Source organism: Corapipo altera, unplaced genomic scaffold, assembly GCF_003945725.1.
Source record: "Corapipo altera isolate COAL_440 unplaced genomic scaffold, ASM394572v1 50, whole genome shotgun sequence".
In the NCBI taxonomy this organism is placed as follows: domain Eukaryota; kingdom Metazoa; phylum Chordata; class Aves; order Passeriformes; family Pipridae; genus Corapipo; species Corapipo altera.
Window position 1 is genome coordinate 8,404,741 of NW_020884889.1, and position 22,478 is coordinate 8,427,218.

Here is a 22,478-nt window from a genome sequence, read left to right on the forward strand (position 1 = left end):
TTCCTTCATTTGTCCACTAAGGCTTTCCATGTTAAGAGGGATAAGCTGCTATAAATTCTCATGGGCCTTTAAATGTTATCTGTGGCAGAAATGGCACAGAAGGAAAAAAAAAATCAAATACATCACATTCATCCTTCATGAAAAATTCAGCAATACAATTCTATCTTCTCGTCTGTGCAAAATTTAAGAGAAGTTCAAGCATCAAGAAGCTCAATAAATTTAGCTGTATTATCAAAAAACTAACCCAAATCTGCTCTTGCCTTGACTGAGACCAGTGAAAGGATATAGTTCCAAAACGTACTTGTGTTGTGTAAACAAAGTGATTAATGAACCACTGGACTTTATCAGCCTACAACATCCTTTCATCCATGTCTATCTGAAGAATGACTTTCCAGTTCCAAGGATTGCATTTCCCACAGTACTTGAAATGTATCTTTTTGATTTAGAAGCACTTCTCTACTGTATCTCAGTGAACTCTTTATTGATAGATGAGAGCAGTGGAACATCAGAGCTGTGTGAGATCAATTCTGCTACCTCTAGACCTTTCAGTCTTAATTTAGAAGTCTGAAGCTAAGCCTTTATCAATGTCAAAATTCTTGGATAAGTACATGTGCCAACTGCTGGGGGTGCACTGGGGGCATGAAGAGGTCAGTGGTAAATTCACTTGCATTGTATCAACCTCTCATGATTTAATCACTGGTCTCCTGTAAAGAATGTATATTGTATATTGTTAATTCATTTCATCAGGTGTCCTGTTACTAGTTCAGTGCAGCAGAATTGAGCTAAAGACTTTACAGTACAATATTTGCCTGAGTACGCATCCTTCTGCCTGCTCCTTGGAGAAAGAAAATAAAAATACTTTAGGACAGTTGCTAAAAACTGAAAAATATGTATGAGAAAACCTGATGTTGAAAACCTCAGAACATGAAACACTGAACATGAGTTTAAAAAATAAAGTCTTTTATGAAAAATGAGCACAGCAGAGACACTATAAAAGCAAAGCACTTAGAGTTTTTTGTTTTGCTATAGAGCAACCTCATACTGAATAAACATGAATCTGTGGCCTGAAAGATATGCCTAAGAAAAAAGGCAGAAAATAAGTACATGTATAGCCCTTTATCACCCTCTGGAGCAGCCTCAGTATCTGTCCAGCTGCCAGGGGAGCAAGAAGAGAAACCCCTGAAAGCTTAGATCCATTCTCCTTTCTTCCTTGAGAAATCATTTTGGGGGAGAACCTTACAAATGAGGGGCTGCTTCTGCTACCCGTGAATCCTCTGCCAGCTGCTGAGGCCAGAATTATCACAGCTACAGAAGAACTAAGGACCCAGGCCAAGGAGTTTCACCACAGAATTTGGTGGAATAGGATTACAGCCTCGTAGAATGTATTTGATCCAAACTGAAATGATATAAAATGTGTTTTCTGCAGAAACTATATTATTACAGATTCCCTATGAAGGCTCTTGTACTGCACAAGGTGAAGACCTACTGGCTTCTGTAAGTATGATTTACACACAGAGACCTTTGGCAGCGTTGGGATTAATGTTGTAATAGAAAACAAGAAAGTCTGTAATTCTTACACACAGCACTTCCACTATTTTCCCTGAAGAACAAAACCCTGAGTTTAAAATGCTAGTTGGTGCTTTAAAAAGTGCCAGTTCCCCATTCAGTTTGCCAACAAACAAACGTATGTTAAAACAGTTTTCAGTTCACCAAGCAACCTATCACACACAAGTAATGATATAATTACTTGGGCATATGCTAGTCACACATTTCCAGCCAGCAATTAGCCAAAACAAAAGTATTGTTTGAACAGGATCATGCCTGACTTATGCAGCACCAGTTTCTGTAAGAGTAGTTTTGCCTGAAATTGTAAGTGGTTTTCATTTGGTCTTAATCCCTGAATCCCTTTCCCCCCTTCCACTTCTAATCAGAAACACATTTCGCTTGATTATGGAACTAATTTCCTTACCCAAAAAAGCAAAACAAAATCACCTTTAAAAATAAAGAGGCACAAATTAAACCTGGGAACAAAAATATAAAGGTATAAAAAAAAAATAAATTAAAAATCTAACCTAACATCATCTTCAGTTAAATTTCCGCAGAAACACTAAATGATGCTTTTTATCTTCACACAACCTTACAAACATGTGGCTGTAAACTCTTTGAATGTGATTCAAAACTCGTTATGAACATCTGTAGGATTAGTATGGAGTACCACAAACCTGACCTCATAATTTGTTACTTACACAAGATGTCCCAGCTAAGAGAATGGAACTATTTGCAGGATTCAAGTCAGTGAAATTTGTGGTGTTCTAATATTAGCTGAGTGAGGACTCCTTTACTCAGCAGAAGAGCAATATTTCTAACACAATGCTGAAATTCACGTAGCCACATATCAGCAGTTGCACTTCTGGTGCTTGGATAAAATTAAGTTTATCAGTTCACTCTCCAAATACACAAATGAAACCACTAAGTGCTCCTTAGTGGAATGTTTTCACAGTAGAAAAATGCCTGAAATAGTTTATGCCCACTTGAAAACAGTTTGTTTATTCAAAAAATAATCTCTAAGTGAAGAGCTAGACATTGAGATTCAAGATCTTAAGTCTTTTTAATAGTTCTGGATGCTTTTTCAGGGTATCAACAAAAATGTCATGCCAGAGAATAACAGAAGTTTCAGGTTCTTCAAAAGAAGAGTACTGGAGTTTTATGTACTTGGGTAGCAAGCGTGCACTAACTACAGATCTTACTCCCTTCTCAGAATTAGAACTTCTTAAAAATTAACACTGATGTGTTAATTTGAAATAAGTTTGTCCCTTACATGACTCATCTCTGACCCTGAAAAGGTGTCACTCCATTTCTCTGGTGATTTAGATGCAAACTAGCTGGCAATGGAATAAAAAGGCTCAGACTGGGGGCAGAAGCCAGCAAGCAGCTGATACTAAAAACCAAGCTGTGACTCACAGTTCCAGAGGCAGAGCAGGGAGGATGGCAATCAGCAGCAGGTGGAATTGGGAAGTAGGTGAGAGAAATTGTGGAAAAATGTCTGTCAGCCCAGCTGGACTCGTAAGACAACTTCTGTCCGCGTAATAGTTTCATTGGTATGATACAAAAAACTTACAGAACAAACACAAACAGTTATTGCTGTCTGACTACAAATAAAAAGGTGGAATAATGGGTTCCATCAATTTATTTCTATATTAATTCTTGAAGTCATTTGGATCCTGGGTTCCACTGCCCTTTTTTTTAGTTAACACTGTAATGCCATGCTGCTTTCCCCCTTAAAAGCAGAAACCAAGCCAGAATATTTCTCTTTGTGGAAAACAAGGCATTTATCAGAATATTCATTCTCCCAGTTTTGGCATTCACTTTATAACAGACCTTTCTAGTCAATCCAAAGAAAGAATAGTTATTAAAAGGACTGTAACAGCTGCAGCCTGTGTATTACAACTTGCCCATCTACTTGAAACAGACTCACTGTTTTCTACCTTACCTCACATAGCTAAAACACTCATAAGTCTGACAGTGTAGATTTTCATTAGTATTTGTTTAGAAACACTAGATTTCTTTGTCAGAATAGTTCTACTTAGTGCCATATATCTAATTCAGGCTATCCTTGTTGTGAGTTTAAACTGGTAAACACCATAAAATTTAGAAGAAGCAAGGTCAAATAGAAAGCTAACTGGTCAAGCAAACATTTTCTCACTTCAAAGATAAACTTTTTCTTTCTTCTTTCCTTTTTTTTTTTACCCACCCCTCCAAGAGCACTCTTTCAGCCAGACAATCAAAGTGGAAATGTACTTCAAACACAGTCAGCCCAACAAAGTTTTCACTGCTGTCCTTGTTGGTGGTCCGTCATATGGAATGGTTTTAATACTTGGAAGCAATACCTTAAGTGTCAGAAAACAAGAACATTTTATTTCTGCAAGAAAGCTTTCCAGTACTACTAGTATTCTGGAAAAGAAAAAAATTCCTTGTAGTAGATTAAAAGGTGAAAAGCCAAAAGAAATCAGCAAGAAAACTAGGAAACTATTTCTTATGGCAAGGTTCAACTTGTATCTCAAAATTTGAGAAAGAGCTATTACTTATATATTTACTTCAAACTCATTCATGAATGATAGGAGAGGGGCATATTTTTTCAATCTCAGTGTTCTAACAGCAACTGTCAACTTTGGCTATGCATCAAAACCTATTTGGTACCAAGTCAGATTTAGATTGCATTGACTCGGTAGAATTTTAGAAATGTAGGATGCAGTGCAGTGATACAAGACATCATTTGGTGACCAATGCAGGATCCATAAGAAAATGTTCAATTTAAACATTTCTCTTCTTTCAGATCCTGGAAAAGTATTTGCTTTGAATCACTGTTTTTTCTTTTTCTCCGAAGATAAAGCAGTAAATGCATCAAAACTATAATGCACTATATTCAGTGCAGATGTCACCCCAGTGAATCAGGGGTGACATCTGCACTGATCAGGTCTTATAAGGTATTTTCTTCTATAGTCACAGGAGCAATAAAAAAAGATATTCAGTGAATTTTGAAAATATCTGGCCAAAGAATTTCATCTGCATGTAATTCTAAAGTACACACATAGCAACAGAATATGTAAAGGGGTTAGTGCAATCCTGTACAAAAATGAGAGCACAGTTCTGCCAGATTAAACCAGAACAAAATGTACTATCTTGCATGTACAACATGTATCCATATGTAATTTTGCTGTGCTAGAGCAGAGTACAGTATGTTCCCATTAATATTTACTCATCTTCCATTTCAAACTGCAAGCTTGTCGTTTCAGATAGTAAATACTTTTGAATATTTAAGTAACAGCTAGTTCTATTTTACTGAGATTACTTACTAACAAAGGAATGAATGATCCTGATTAAACTGGCTCCCTGCTTGAAAAATATCACACACAACAGCCAAAGAAAACCCCTTTGAAACATTCCTGCCTTTGGAGGATGTAAGGAAACTAATCTTGGATCATGACAATGAGGATGCTGCTATATAAAAATAATATCCATCTATCCCAACAAACTGGAAATTTTATTGGCTTGGATATAAGGAACAGTGCAAGGGAGAAAAGGACACACTTGGGAAGATACAGAAGGATCACTCTTCCTGCAAGTGTCTCAACACTGGTTAGCCAAAAGAACAGAGGTTGTGACCCATCCTCTTCTGCCACCTCCATGCCACAGTCTCAGGAACCTCTCTGCTCCCTTCCCTGGACACAGGAGGAGGTATCATTTCCACGGGAGATCAGATCAGACTCATCTCCTGTTTTATCAGAGTCAAGTGCACAAGGTTGTTTTACTTTTCCAATTTTCAACAACATGAATGTAACTTAGGATGTATAGGAACACCAAGACCCTGTAGGGATGCCCAAAGGACAGTTCTGGTGTTCAGGGAAAAGGAAGGAGTGTATTTCCCACAGGCCAGCATCCCTTAACAGTAAGACAAGATAGAAAGTGAATTGCTAAAACTGAATTAAGGAATTAAGGACTGTGAGAAGATGCCGCTGCATTTTTTATTTATGTGGCAACCTTCCTGTAATGACTCAATTTCTGTGTTGGATAGGTTAAAAATGGGGTTTCAATGTACGTATATTCCTCTCTTTCTATTCACCTGCATATCACAGCTACCATGTATCAAACCTATCCATACCAGCTTATAAAGATTCAAGAGATCATCTGATGAAGGATTTTCACCCTCTGATTTAAGACTTCCTTCCATTCATAGGAGTAAAGGTCAAAAGAAAGAGTAGAATGAAACAAACAAACAAAAAACCCAAACAAACAAACAAACAAAAAAAACACAAAACAAGAAAAATTCAAGTTTTCTGGCCAAGTTTTATCACATGATAAAAATGAGTTTTGTGTTAACATTTCATCAAAACTATAATTAGAACTGTATGTTATTACAAGCCTAAGAATAATGCCCTAGAAAACCAAGGAGAATAATCTTTCTATTTACCAAAGAATTTCTGGTTTACTCACAGGAAGGTAAGCTAAAGATATAGATCAGTTCCCATCTGCATTCAAAGTATTTATAATTTTTAATAAATAATGCTTAGGGACTCAATTTCCTTTCACAAAAACTACTACTAATACAGTTGCTTTTATTTTCAATATTTTGATGTTTCAGCACCATTTCCAATTCCAAGAATTCAAACTTAATTTCATACTGCTCACTAAGTGTCTGGGAAGAGCAGGCCTCAAAACTAAATCACATTTTTGATAGAACAGAAGCTGGCCATATCCTAGATCCAACTCAGATCCCAGTGGAATTAATGGAAAGCTTTCCATCAAGGGGAATTCTTTCCATCAAATGGAATTGAGCTTGGAACTGGCTTCTGTATAGAACTATGCTGATATTTGAGTATTTCTTTGAGGAGGATTCAATTTGTTTGTTTTTTAACCAGCTATGTATTCATATAGTCCAAACAGTCTAGTCAAAGACTCCGACTAAGTCTCTGTTATATCTGATTTATTATCATCTCTAAAATGTGCTCCATTAAATAGAAACTATTTTGATCAAAGTGTATAACCTTTATAGTCTTTTTCAACTACTGTCATTAAATGCAGCCTGAGTTGCAGCTGCATTTTACTGTCCTGTAAGTTATTGCTTTCCCAGGTGTTTGGTCCAGGTAACATCTTATCCAAGTACCTTTTCTGTTGATAATCAAGACCCTCTAGGGTAGTAAAAATATGAATTATTGTAAACATTTAAACTAAATTCAAATAGCTCACAGTAGCTCAGCATGCTTTCTGTTGTATCTTCTCTGCTTCCTTTTGACTTCCTAAGAAGATTCTCAGCTTGAATAAACTCATCTCAGTTCTCCCTTCTCTTTAGAGTAGTGATGAGCAAACTATTTTCTCAAAGTAGTTCCTGCAAGGAGACCATCTTTCAAAATAAAACTGCCCATCACTGGTAGAACCATACCTTGCACTGCAGGGAAAGTTTGGCTCTTCTCTCACTTCTACAGGGAGTGTTTCCTAACTAATTCCCTCCTCTTACATTAAGAAACGTACTGTAAGTGTCTATGAATGTAATTCAGACAGTTTTGATGTGAAATTCAACTGACTGCTGGAACACATTGTGTTATGAGTAAATTTCCACAGCACACCACACATTTCCTAGGTTTACTTTAGATCCCTTGCCAAGATTAACAGCATTTCTTTCATGTTGCTTTCTTTACATTTATATCTATATTCCATGTTTAACATAATGTTTCTATGGGTCTGGAGAAAGCATTAAAGAGTTTTAACCTTAAAAAACATAATTTGTTGCTTTCTAAATACTGCTCCATCCATTATTACACTTCCCATTTGTTTTTTTATAATTCACCCAATCTTCCCTTATGAAAACTTCATGAACTAATATAATGTGCTGACTTTTCAAAAGCTGGAAAATGCAAGATCTGCCTCACACTGAGTTTTCCATGAAATAGAACAATTTAGGATAAGTCAAACAATTCACAGAAAGGACAACCACCTCCAATTCCACATTTTGCAGAAATAACTGTAAGCATCACTAAAACACTGCCGATTTTTTCTCTACTAAATCCTATTAATATTTTCAACAAGTGCTTTTATTTATTATTTTTGCAATCAAGTGCCTTAATTTTCACTTTGTGCAGTCTGTTATCATTCACTTTGCTTTCAATCTGACATGCCTTTAAAAGATAAACACTCTTTCTGTATCTTAATCCATTTCACAGTAACCTGGGATCTCAGAACTCCATGAATGTGACAATCTCTATCATTTTCACATATGGGATACTGACCTGGTCATCATAACGGTAAGTGAGGAACTGTTCCCCCGTGGTATCCTCAAGAAAACTCCCCTGCGGAGAAAGTGCAAACTCAGGCAAGAAGTATGCACCTTGGGATTGCTCTGCTCTTGTCTGTAAGAAATTCAGAAAAGTCACGTTACAGCTACAACAGACACAAGTAAAATTCTTTCAAAACTCTATGAATATAATTACAAAGACCAGACATGAACTTCTTGGGGGGGAGGGGGGGAAGTGCTGTGTTTTCAGGTACAGTATTTCTGAGTGGATACTTTGCTGCAGAGATCTGTGATGAGGACATGCCAAATACAAGGGTCCAAAACCAGGCAAGATGCCTCAGCAGCAGAATCAAATTAAACTAAAAGAGAACATCTCTGACGAATCAACCATCACCGCTCAAAGACATTGGAGAAGCAACATTATACTTTCTTATTCTTTATACACTTCACCAGAGAGTTACTGGCTGCTGCAGATAACAGGCTTTTGGGTAAATACAGTGTATTTATTTTTACAAAGGAAGATACAAAGACATAGAATCATAGACTAACAGGATCCATTTCAAGCTACAGAGGAGCTAATTCTGTCAGAATCATAGTACCTCCAGCTGGGCTGTCTGTCACCTAGGCCCTCATTAGAGAAATAGCTTTTGCTTAGCTGATCTATTCATGTTCATAACACACCTCAAATGTGCTTAGCACACCGAAAAGATGCTGGATGAACACCTTGCCATTACACTTTAGGTCTGAAGCATCCCTAACACGTGGCAAATGTACTGCACACTCTTCTGTCCTTATTCTTCTGCTCTGTATCTCTGCCCTGAGAAGCCAACTGGTTTGCATACTACAGAAAATAAGCAACTATCTTTTGAATGCCAAATATTGAGTTCAGCTGTGGTAGGGAGGACAAGGCAAGGAGATGAAGATTACCTTCCAAAAAGTTGAAACCTTTCAGGAAAGAAAAGAAGGCCCGAAATGCACAAAGTTACTGCTGGGCATTTCCCAATGAGTCAACTTAATTCATAGGGGTTTAATTAAACAGTATATTTTGACATATGCACAGTAATTTTACATGAAAGCTAACAATTGCCATCGCCCATTTTCTAGGCTCTTGGCTAGAACTGTACCAAACATAGGTGTGTAATAATTCCAGATAACTAGAGATTTCAAAAGCAATCAACATAATTTCAGCAGTTTGTGGTGGAAAAGGAAGGCAAGACCTTCTGCAGTTTGTCTCTTGCAGTAAATTCACTTTCTGAAGCTCACACTTATCTCCTGTAAAGCAGATGGCACCTCATTCCCAGGATGGGTCTGGAGAAGCTTACAGTGCTTTTGTTTACCTTGTTCCCCAAAGAAGCTGTCAGCTCCTCACACTGCAAACCCCATCACTCGTGACAGCATCAGATTAACATACTTGTTTTAAATCAAGCAATTTTCATATAAACTAGAAATAGCTTGCAAAGGACATGTCTAGACTAGGGTAAAGGTCATATTTCAGCATGCAAGACTGAACAAGATTTTAAAGAGGATTTTTTTCACCAGGCCTACATAAGAGTAATTCACATTCACATCATATTATCATGACATTTCTATAAAGTTTATTGCAGCACAGGTTTCACTTTTACACTTTAGTTAACAGACTTTATTTTTGCATAATTAAATGATAAAATATGGAGAATAAATCTTCATTTGACAACAACAGTTTCCCCATAAGAGGTCCACAGCCAAGCCTCCCACTGAACCCAAGCTGGTTGCAACCATCGTGAGCCCTGACACGTGAAGGACAACCCAGACATAAACTGGGCTGACACAACCTGGCATTTTCCCTCAGTGGTTTCAATGGGCTATCGACAGATCCTCTGCAAGGGAATATGGCAATGATGTAATCCTATGACTTCAGCACAAGGTAATGGATAGGAGAGATGCATTCCAAATCTCAAGTGGCCTGGGTTAAACTACCCGTCATTTCTATCTCTTGTGTTAATGGTGTATTGTAAAGTTTAGTTCATATTTGTAAAATACTTCAGAAGAAAATACTGTGAAGAGCTAGATTTATAACAATATTTTTGAAAGAGCTGTCTAATTTACAGACAGAAGAGAATCAAAATTAGCCCACCACATATTTCTTAGGTAAATGAATATCACACTGCTGCCTAATTTCCTATAAACAAATTTGTCAGTAGGATATGTAGCAATTAACTTCCTTGTATTTCTCATCTTTATAAGTTAAACAAGGAAAATAGAAAGTCTTTGGACAATAACCACCGTTATGCTTCGAATATGAATGATGCCAGTATTTGAAGCTGAAATAACAATTTGATAAACATGACAAGAAAAACTAAGGGCTTTTAACACATTCAATTTTCTCGTTAACAGCTAATGAGCAGCTGGACACTGGAGAAGCAGGAGAATGCTTGCTAGATTCCGGTAAGCAAAATTCTAGCTTCCAAGCATGGAAAAATTCAGTGTAAAAGATGGATGTTTTATAAGGTTACACAGGAGGTTACAATGGAAACTGATCTACCAACTGCAGCAAAAGGTACTGCTGCCTATCTAGTATAACTCAAGTAACAAAGAATGCATAAGGCAATTAATTAAAAACAAACAAACAAACAAAACACTACTAAGAACACACTATAAGTTGTCATGGCAAATTTATGTTGAAGCCAAGTAATCACATCTGATAAACAACCCAAACCAAAAAGTTAATTATAAAAAAATTAAAGCTTCAAATCTCAAAGAACTCTTTTGTATCCACTCACCAAAGCAGCAGTTAAACATTTTTTTCCCCTCTAGATACAGGTACCTTCAAAGAAGCTGCATGTGCCCATTGCACTTTCGTTCATACATGGTACTGAACACAAAATGTAATGTTTCCACTTAGTCCATTTTATTCCCCACTGATGAATCTACCAGTGTTCCTTATGAGGCTTTTATATTTCTATGGGCACTTTGGCTTAAACCTAATTCAAATTTCAGCAGTCTGTAGTTTTAAATATATTTGGGATCATCTCTGAATGACTTAGCTAATCTGATATAAATTCGTGTTTTAAAGTAAAGACTGTAAGTGCAAATTTCAGAAAACAACTACATTTTGTGATAGTGTTTTAGGTCTGTTTAATGGCCAGTTTAATCTCAATAGCTTTAAGTTAAATGTGTCAAGTTACAAGTACACTCAAGATTTAGAACAGACATTTTAAATCAGCTTTTATGATCTTCTTAAGCATATGAAGACAGTAGAAGGGTATAATATATCCAAGCCAGATACAATAATAATCACTACATAAAATTCATTGAAAATAATATATCATGTAGCAAGAAAGTATGCACTACCTACTGACAAAAAAAGAAAATTTATAAGTTGGAAACAGATCAGTGTTTGCAAATCTTTCTAGCTGATCAGAACATGTAACTTATTAGTCAGAAACCGGAAAAATAAGGTCTTCCATGCTACATCATTCTACCTGTGCGATCAAGGAGAACTCTCCTGATAAGCAGGTAGGTCCTGGGAAGTGTGAAATGGTACTGATTTATTCAAAGGCTTATGCTCTGAGCACAGCTTTGATCTCAAGCTGTGATTTCTTCCTCACTCATCACTTCCCACCTGAGTGCTTAAAATCCAAATTACTCTTCCAGTTTCAACTGCAGAAGGCACAATGAACAGCCTGTATCCAAACCTCTGGTTTTCAGAGCTCCTTCCACCAAGAGCTGCAGGTTGTCATTTTTCCTGCTGCCCCATTTCACTGCTCTGTATGTCACTGACTGGAACCATCTGCCTGAGCTGGAGTTGCTGGATTTGAGGATTTTCTATTTTATTAATGAGAGTAAAAGGGATGGTTACTGAGTACACCCCAGCCCCTGCTGACATTAGCAAGGAGCGTGGCTGGGCAGGACTGAATGCCCACACACAGCACATGTGAAGGAGAGGGGCTTATTTTCAACTAGCTTTAGCTGATCCTGCTGACTGAGGATCTCTTAGTGGCTGAGCACAGTAGGTGTGCTGCTGGGGCACAACTTCTGGTTCACTTTGACCCCAAAGGAATCCCCATTAGCACATTCTGAAACCACCACACGATGCAAAGAACTTAAACTGCTCTTTTTTTCCTTCATACCCAGGACTCACATTAACTATTGCCATCCAGCTCACTTGCCATTATCAAGTGAGAGTTTTCCTATGACTAAAAATTACAAATATTAATCACTGGTCATTCCTCCCAAGTTACAGATTCACAATTTAATCCAAGGATTTAAAATGTTATTGTAATTTCAGACAAATTAAAAATGTAGTTTAGTCTACAATTCTTGTAGATAGTTTGATACAAAGGCTAAGACAAAGTTCAAGCAAACCTCATAATAACATGCGACTATTCTATTTAATCACAGCCACCAGTAGACTGGAAAGTAATTGTTCCATATTTATATATAAACAGCAGCAGCTTTAGAAAGAGCGATTTCTGCTAAATGTGAGCTGTGAAGGTCAAGAAGATGAGAAAACAAATGGAATGTCTCAAAGAAATGACTGGAACATAATTAGAAATAGAACAGTAATCTTTCAGGTACAAAGGAATTAATTTTAGAGTTTCTTGGCACCAAGAACCACAAAAAGTAAGAACTCTGCTGTTATGTACTCTTAAAATAAATCAACATTACTTAGACTCAAATCAGTCATTCCCTAAGTAAGCCTGTGTACTTGCTAACATTGGGAGCATAATGAGAACAAACTGTTTGGGGAAATGAAGATGAAAGCTACAAGATTGTTTCAAATGCTAAAGACGACAAAACGCCATGCTCTTCCTGAAACTGCCTCAAAATCTTGTTTTTAAAGAGAGGAACAGGAAAGATAAAAGATCTAGCCACCTAAACCTTTATAGCTATGAACAACTGCACTATCCTGCCCAAAGTAAATTCTATAAAGAAAAGACCAGCACAGTGAAGGCAGTTTGCTTTCCATACTTTTGTGGTTCTTTTATTAGTTCTTGCTGGAAGTGGAAAATGGGCAGGATCTTGAGAGTGTTCATTTCCAAAATCGCTGTTGTAGGGAAAAAAGATGGGAAAAGCAAATAAAATGAGAAAAACTACATGCATTTTTAATGACTTGTAAATACATGTTTGTCAGATTAATATGCACAGCAAGTCCAATCATATACCAAAATGTGTGCCTTCCCATTTAATTCAAGTTAAATATCTGCCTCCTAAGCTGCTGCAGCACATGATTTATGCCCCAGGGAAGTAATATACCAGCTAAGTAGCAGTTCAGTTTAATGGATTTTCAAGGACTCCAATACTAAAATGTAAGATAGAGCACAGCACTCCAGCTTCATCACAACATGAAAAAGTGTGTTAGCAGATAAACAGTGTCACACTAACAGTTCAGAACTTCAGGTATCTCCAGAGCAAGCAATTCTGACGAATAAATATCTAGTAAGACTCAGTTTAGCTTTTGTTATGGCCAAGACCTACAAAAACAGCTTCCTAACGCTGGACGTTCTGAAACATTTAAAGACCCTGCAAGTGAAGGGAGTTTCCACAGAAGCTGCCAGCAGCTCAGCATTTCTGCAGACAGGCCAACGAGTTAATTATTAATATTAAACTAAGAGACCAGCATTTCAGATCAGAATTAAAGTATAAATGTCATGTGTCCTAAAAAATGGAAGAGGACTTGGCTGAACTGAAGCCAAGCACTTCTTCATTGAAGAACCCTGAAACACTGAACTTGACTGTCAGATTTTATCAGGGAAATAACAAGTGAGACAACGAGACAACCTGAAAGACTGAATCAAAAGTTCTTCCGGAGACAGAACTCAAGAGTGAGACTCAAAGATTGCTGTTCCATGTGGCATAATCTGTGTTAGTTAAAAGCAGACTGAAGACATGCCTGATTTAAGCTCAAATCTAATGATTTTTCCTCGCATCTCTCATTCTAGACCTGTTAGAACATGAAGAAATGACACAAGCTTGGGAAAATGTGCCTGTAGGTTGAAGATACATACGAAGATAAGCAAAAGACAATTCTTAGGTATTTTGCATAACACACCTATTTACAACACAGTAAAATGCTGTCAGAAAGCAATTTGGAAACTGATAGTTCAGCTACTGTTTCAATAGTGTCTACTACTGAAAACTGAATTTCAGCTGTAACTATAATCATATTCACAGCTGCAAGAAAGCAACTGCCTACATCACCTCTGCTGCTCAAACCATCCTGCACCCATTCAAGCACTCTGAGTCATTCCACTGACTGGAATGTGCTTAACATCACGTCACCAGAACAATAGTGCTCAGTCTAAACCTTCCTTCAGGCTGTCGGTTTGTACAACTTTAAGCTAACACTGAAACAGGAAGAATAATGGAGATAATTTTGGTTTTAAATTAAGATACTATCTTCCAGTCTTTTCAAAAGGATATTTCTTGATTAAATGTAAATACTTTTTTTTTTTTTTTTGCATAGCTTGGGCTGCAGACTGAGATCAACATATTTTGAAATCTTTTTCTGTGCCTTCTAAAATTTATACCAATGATTAAGCTTTTGGATATTTATCAACAACTACTTATGTTTTCTCTTGTTATTGTCTGGCTAAAAGATTAAACGTTTCACTGAAAGGCTGCTGTACTGTTTAGCCAAAATCTCATTTACTTTCAAAACCCAGCTTAAATATCAACTCTGTTTCATATTTCTAAAAGAAATATGAACCCTGGAGTTTTCCTTCTTCCAATGAAGCTTCTTCTAAACTCTGTGTTCAGCAGACTCTACCTTCTCTGCAAAGGATTGATTTGGAGTGTCTAATATTTCCTCTAAAATGAGCCACAGTAACAGACTGAAGTTGCTCCCAGTGATATCAATGGCAAAGTTCCCACCATCATCCTTACAGAACCAGGGCCCAAATATATCTGCAGCAGGACAATATCCCTTGCAATATCCCACTTATTAGGTCTGTGAATAACACTGCATACTCAATTCTCTCTAGTTTTGTATAAATAAGAGCCAAAGGGAAAAATTCAGCACTCAGATGAGATAACCCTAGAGCAGTTCATTTCCAATTATTGTCAGAAAGTTAGTGACTGTGGATCAGATTCTGCTTTCAAAATATGCAATACCCAATTATTTCCCTAGTAGTCTCTAGTTTAGCCTTTGGGGAATGGACACAGCAATGCCTAGATACAACATAAAAGAAATTTTATAGCACATAGATAAAGCATATACTATACTGGTGAGGGAAGATTCTACCTGCATGTTCCCCAAAGCTTGTGGGGTTTTTTGTGGTTTAAGATTGAATCTGTACTAAGTTCCTCTTATCTATTCTCTGCTGTGCTAAAAACAGTGAAAGGCAAGGAATATCTGGAAATAAGACAGAAAATACTATTTCATTAAAACCTCTTTTTAAAGTCTTGCAAGAAAGACATAGGTGACTGAAGTCTAAAAAGGCTTTTTATCCCTCCTTTCACCATATGTTCCAATATTTCAGACAAAACCCTCTTTTTATTCTTTATCTAGTTACCTAATAATTGGTAAAAATCTTGTCATAAAACAAGTCCATTCAGCATTATTGGAGCATGTTCTCATGGAACTCCATCTTTTATTCACTGACAGTTTCTAAGGGTTCTTATGATCTCCACAGAAAAAAAAAAAAAGTGCTACAAAAGTACTACCAGAAACCTTAGCAAAGAAACCAGGATAATCTGTAATATTTTTTTAAAGTTTTGTATTGTGATTTAACCCAACAGGTAGCTAAATACCACACAGCCACTCCCTCACTCACCCCCACACAGGGATGAGGGAGAGAATTGGGAAAAAGGTAAAACTCTTTGCTTGAGATAAAGGCAGTTTAATAAGAGAGAAAAGGAAAGGAAAACAATTGTAACGATGATGATAAAAGGGTGTACAAAACAGCTGCAAGTCACTTGTCCTGGCTGTGCCCCCTCCCAGCTTCTTGTGCACCCCCAGCCTCCTCGCTGGCAGGGCAGTATGAGAAGCTGAAAAGTCTTTGACTTAGTGAAAGCACTGGTCAGCAACAACTAAAACATCGACATTATTCTCACCCTAAATTCAAAATACAGCACTATACCAGGCAGAAATTACCTCCACCCAGCCAAAACCAGGACATTTTGTTAGTGTCCTTTATCACAAACACCATGTGGTGAAAGATTTCTTTTTTGTTGTTGTAGTTAAACTGGCAAACTGCTGACAATTGCATTCATTTGCAGGAAGCAGACAGTCTTACTTGTCTATGACCATGATTACAGGTCCAACAACACACTGGGGGAGACTTGAAGCATAATCTTTAGATTTATTTACAAAAGGCAAGGAAAAAAGCATAGTTGAAGGCTATGTAGGATCATTTTCAGAGGCAGTGGGATTATAAAGCCCAACAAATCAACACATGCATTGAATGAAGATTCTCATTGCTTAAGGAGCAAACAAAATGAAATGAGAAAGGATATAGTGTCATTTCTTTACTGAGTGGTAGGAGCCTCCATCATTGAGGGCCAAGACACCTTAGTAGCTTTGGCAGGCCATGCATTTACAGAGACCATGGGATTATTCAATGACACCACAAAACACTGACAATTCTCATGAGATGAACAAGAAGCTGTAGCAGGCTATGGGCTGCAGGGGCCTAATCTTTTCCTAGTGGGATACACAGCACCCAATAGGCTTGCAAGAGCAACATCACCCTTTCCTAAAAAATTACTTCCTTCTCATCCCCTTCCCCAATATTCAGACCGGGTAACTGCTCTAATAACGCTAAAGAAAGGAAGGTGTGAGTGCTCCCAGGTAACCAAATATTTCATCTAAACAAAAAGCTTCCTAAAAACTAACATAAAGCAAGAATTCTGGGCAGGTGCAACTTCATGGCACCATTTTGTTAGCAATTCTGCAAAGCATTTGCAAAATGCTTCCTTGTTTTCACCTGGCCACAGTGACATGCCCACACTGGTGTGACAGCAGGATTCAGGATTTAAGGAACAACACCTGCAGTTAGATATGACCAACCATTCTACACGCAGACCTAAACACCCCAAGAAAGGTAACACAGGTGGCTAGCAATTCATATATTTATATGTGAGCAGAATGGGGCCTAGGACACTGCTGGGTACTGCAAAAAAGTGTTAGTCACTATGAGGTAAATAGGCTAATGATGAGGGGAAGTACGAGACAGGACTTCACACAATACTTAGTTCCTACACAGTACAATACACAGAGCTAAAAAATACACTTAGTTCTTATATACTGTATTATTATAGTACCATTCATCAAGAGATCTCATGTGTCTCAAAGTTGTCATTATCCTCATTTACAATGGCTGCTCTCAGGAGAGTCTGGCTGAGAATGACATGGGACTCCTGACTCAGATTTTCCCAATTCTTTTTAATTTAAATTATGACCTTAATGTTATTAATGTTATGTTATGTTAGTATGATTATTTATATTTAATTTCCTTTTTCATTTTTTCTTTAATAATGATATAATTTGAACTGACACAGTAACATGCTTTTCATATACTTCAGTTGAAATGGTGCCTAAGGGCAGTGAAATTCTCATCCATAAGCTGCATAAAGAAAAAACCTCTGGCAGTCAGAAGCTAAACACCTGCTAGAACTAGTGGCAGATCCAGATTTTTAAGAGAATTCCTGCTGCATAATGAAAACACAAAGAAGAGAAATGTGTGGGGTGATGGAATGGTATTAAAACCATGGCACTTAGGGAAAAAACCCAACAACTAGACCACTATATACTTCAGAGCTAAATAGGAAGATTTTGACATTAAAGTTGTTCTCAGTGCAATTAAAACCAGAGACTTTTGTCATGTGGGGAAGGCTGAACAGTGATTCTTTATCATACATTGCAGGGTACTGCCATGCCTTTGATTGCTAAACACAGGGAGTTTTCTCCCTGCCCTCAATCTCTGTACATCTGCTTCTGATTCAGGTGCCAGGGAAGAACTGGCAAGTATTTGGCCCCCAAAAAAGGCTGCCCTAGCACTAGTGATTTTTCTTCATTGCATACTGTTTATACAATGTCGTCATCAGCAACAGCGTGGTGTTTGTCAAGAACTAAACAGGTAGATGAAATGGATGGAATTGCTCTGCTACTGTAAATGACTACAAATTCTCATAAGAGAAAGACTTGGAAACAGGCAAACTCTCAGCCACCAAGAACTGGAATAATTTCTTAATGGGAAAAAACATCTCTGGTGCAACCATTTCACAGATCAAATAGCCCAAAACTCAAGTAGCAAAACCCAAAAAGCATGCAACTAAACAACTTTGACAGATCAGGAAAATAGAAAGTTTCTGATAATCACAAACCATCACAAACCTTCTCAATGGATGGTCCTGTAAGTACCTCAGGAGAGCTTGTGCTAACACTGCTCTTCATCCACTTCACCAGCAGAGCCCCAAGAGCACCTGCTACCATCTTCTCAACATTTCTTCAAAGAGGGGTTGGGGAGGGGGGTGTATCCCATAGTTACAAAAGACAGACCACCCTGAATAAGAGTGTAAATAATCAAAATGGTTCTCCTCCCTGTTACCTCTAGCTGAGGAATCCTTTCTCACCTGAGAGAAACCAGACTGTAGAGAATGCCACAGCCAGATGTTCACTCCCAGGCTGACATGATTTACAACAGCTCAGCACATGAATGCATCTAACACATGGTGAGGAAAACGTGATTTTTCCACTGTTAGTTTCCACAGCTTCTGATAATTTTAGTGATATTAACCCAAGTTCTTCGTCTACTTTTCTTTCTCCATTGCAATAAGTCCCTTTGCAGGGTTTTTAGACTGAGCAGCCTTGCACATTGCCTCAGTCAGGCACATTTTCACAATAAGGAAGCAGTTAAATGGTCATGGCTCTGCTGTAGGAATGTTGGTTTTAGGCTATTAATAAGGCACATGAGGTGAATGCCTTTCAGCCAAGCACCCTCCACGTGTGCACACCTGTTTCAGCATGATTTTAAAAAGAAATTCCCTAAAGAAACTGTTTGTAGCACGCAGTCTCTAAGTCTCAAATGCATTTCTGCAAATACTCTAGAGGTTTTAAGCTTTTAGTGCTTTACAGGTGTCAGGAATACTGATAAACCAGCCACGAGGCAAAGCACACTACTTCCTAGTAAATCCTTTTCCCTAAAAAATTACTTTTGTCTTATTGTTCACCTGCCACTTTGAGATTATTGCCAATGACTTCCAGTATCTTCATCATTCCCATCTCATGTGCTGCTGCTGAAATGCTTTCCTAGACCGAGGTCTGCTGCTCTAACACTGCTACTCACTTTTCCAAGCACTTTGATTTGCCACATTTAAATCTCAGCTTAACTGCTCTCTCAGTCCAGCGATGCCAACCTTGATATTTACGATCCATCCATTTTCCAGTTTCCTCTCATTTTTTGGGGGGAGAGAGAGGATGGTTGTTCAAGTGTATTTTGTCTTTCTCTCTTGCCAGTGAAAGCATCTCAAGCAGGGCAAAGTTTTAACTCTGTGTTGTACTGAGCCAGACACACTATCCACATTAAAAATTAAATGCTAACTAGAAAAAGTCAGTATCTGAACAAAAAGGAAATAATACAACTATGAAAGAGGACCCACCACTAATCCAAAGACTGTCCCCTTCCTGGTCCCAGTTCATTTGCCAGCATTTACTAACAGCATTTCACATGTATACTCACTAATAAGGCACTACTTAGATAACTCTGCTTCAGCAGCAAACCCCAGAGCAATTAAAAGCTCCCATGACAGATGCTGCAGGCATCTGTTCACTGACAACTGTTAAGACTAATGGTCATTAGTTTAATGACTCATTTTTGTTCTTCTATTCGATGTGTACAGTAATGCTGGAGGACTGATATGCTGAAGGGGAAAGGGCTCTTACTGAGGTGAGAAAAGATAAACACAGGCTCTGCTGCTGGAAAGAATGAAATAAATCCTCTGAATGAACCAGAATTGCTGAAACATTAAAAGACACAGCTGAGCAAGTCAGAAATAAAATGAAAATAGAAACTGCTAATTCGGAACAGGGTGCCTGCTCCTATCAGGATATTTTCCAACACTACAACTTTATCACCCGTCTTCCATGTCCAGTGAATAAATTTCATTAGGCAATTTTAAAAGGATCCAGGTGATTACAAAAAGACATTCAATGAACAGGAAAAGGATTAAAAAAAAATGGACAGCACTGAAGAACATCTGTTATTCAAAGGCAAAACACTGTCTAATGTTTTGGAATTTAAAAATGTATGATGCCCTATTAAATGCTCTGCATGTTCTTTAAGTATTTTTAGCACCAAGTGTCTTCTCTGTGACTGATCTCACCAACATACCATTTTAACTCTTCTAATGGTCAATATTTCAAATGCAACCAGTAGCAAGTATAAGTGATTATAAGAGTTATCACAGAGGGAACATTGAAAGATGGTCCATGTGATTGTACTCCTACCTGCTCCTCTTGTATTCTCATTCAAGCAGCTGGAGTTGAGTGAATTGCTTCACTCTCTGTGCATTACTCTGGGAACTTGGCTACCACATCCACATATGTGACTTGCCAATACATACCACCTGCACGCTGAGGGAACGGAAGACCTTCCTGTGGAGGAATATCTTCCCATCCTGTGTGGGTGTACAGAAGCAGATGTGTCCGTCCGATGGATAGCTCCCAGGACAGATGAACTGAGACATGTCATAAGTCATGCACTGCTTTCCAGTAATGATTATCTTTCTACAGGAAATTTAACAGAATAATTTTACTCCTTCAGAATATCACACTGGAGTTTATGATGGTAGAGCAGATGGATAAGATAAATGGTCGTTTCCTTCTCTTTACCAGCAGTTCGAAGAATCTAACTGTAGGAGGTGATAAATTTTCAGCAGGTACCTAATTCCTGGCATTTCACTGAATCTACCTGCAACTAAAACTCAGATACACAACTGAACAGAAAGCAGAGGCTGTAGTTAAGCTACTGAAAAGCCCTCCTACCTTGACCACTACAGGAAAGGTTATGGAGGGACTGATTCTCATTACCGCTGCTGACACAATCAAATCTCTTAACACATTTGTCTTGCATGCAAAATGAGCAATCAGCTCTAAGTGCCAGAGACACTCTTTAGATGGCAAGTCGTTCAGGCCTCCCCTGCTTTAGTCAAGTGGAAAATACCACTATTTTTGTCAGACGTAGGATGACTACTAAGGAAAAACTTTTCAAAAACATCTTTGATATACTGGATTCCAAAACAGTACACACAATCTTGGATTGTCCACTTGACCTTGTCTTTCGACAAGCTGAAAACCTGTCATGCCTCTTGTAGGACAAGTGATACTCTGCTCACTACTTTTAAAAACAGCAAGGGTAGGGGGAAATGTGGAGTCCCCAATACCTGCCTCATGTCTAACCACTGGTGCAAAATCATCTACTCTTGTATGTCTAGCAGCTGCTCTTTTACCACCACCACTTGTAGGTAAGGCTAAACAGAATTCTTGACAGTACAGTTTAATTTTAAAGATTTACAGAAGGGCACTATTCCTACAGAATATTTTTCAACTATTCCTGAGCACTTTTGGAAGGATCTGTGGCAATAACCTCCCCTGAATTTTCTTATCCGCAGTCAGCTCTTAGTTTGCCAGTACAAGCTAATGTGAGCTTGGAGGCCAACCCTAACAGTTCAGTATCTAAAGCTTTAGCATGGTTCCAGATTCTCATATGTTTGTCTTTAGCATTCTAAGACTTTTCAAAATACAGACAGAATCCAAGAACAATGGACTGTGCAAAGGCAGGGAAATAAATTCATCCGCCCTTTTATTTAATTGCAGGAGATTCCTTTTGCCCTGTATATCTGTGACTTCTCAGACTACAATCACAAGCAGAACCTTCACAATCTAGTGAATTTGCAGTGGTGTGAAATACTGTGATCTTACTGATTCAGATGATCTATTTTTATCCCACCTAATTATACATTTCTTCACATTTTCCACTGCTTTGCAAATTGGAAACAATAAGACAGTCTCACTCTCACTTTTAAGCTGTGCTGAAGTTATCTGTGGCAGTAATCCTATTTTCATTTGCACTTTTTACAGGCCTGGCTTCCTCTACACCTTACACAAAGTAAAAGGATATTATAAAAAGCCTTAACAGCATCCATTTTAAATAATGAGACCCAAATATAAATCTTTACCTGCGTATTTCTCTGCAAGTTTGGCTGTACTTGGAATTATCAGTCCAGAACATCTCTATTTCAGAGTCCAGTCCTTCTGGCCAAGAGAGCTGTTCTTTTATCCTGACTATAGTGAAAAAAGCCAACTTGCTAGCCTGACTCAGGTTGTAATTATTCTCTCCCTTTACACAAGCTTTCTGTAATTCCAGGTAAAAAGGCTGAAGGAAAATCCTACACATCCACACAAGGTGTAAAATTTCTTACCCTCTTGCAGAAAACCATTCAAAAATGACTGAATGAGATTTGTCCCTTCCCTATCTGCTCCTTTTTTCTTAAAGTTAGGGTGGTGCATGTAGTGATTTCCCTCATTTTGTGTTACTCTAGCTTTAATAAGAGAGAAAGGGACTGACTGCAAATTGTTCTATTAAAAACAACCCACAACCTATTTCTCAAAAAAAATCCTGATTATCTTCTTCTATAAAACTCTCAGAGAAGTAGCTACACACTTTAAAGGGAAGTATGGGACAATAATTAAATTCCAAGTCAAAATGCCTAT

The 22,478-nt window shown here is 37.8% G+C and overlaps 1 protein-coding gene across 5 annotated transcripts in view; it reads right to left on the bottom strand.

Moving 5' to 3' along the window:
- ADAMTSL3 (ADAMTS like 3) overlaps positions 1-22,478 on the bottom strand; it is a 173,475-nt gene that overhangs the window by 135,249 nt on the left and 15,748 nt on the right. For all 5 annotated transcript variants that reach the window (XM_027644164.1, XM_027644165.1, XM_027644163.1 and 2 more), the window contains exon 3: positions 7,782-7,901. In XM_027644164.1, the coding sequence (XP_027499965.1) occupies positions 7,782-7,901 (120 nt within the window). The remainder of the gene's footprint in view (positions 1-7,781; positions 7,902-22,478) is intronic.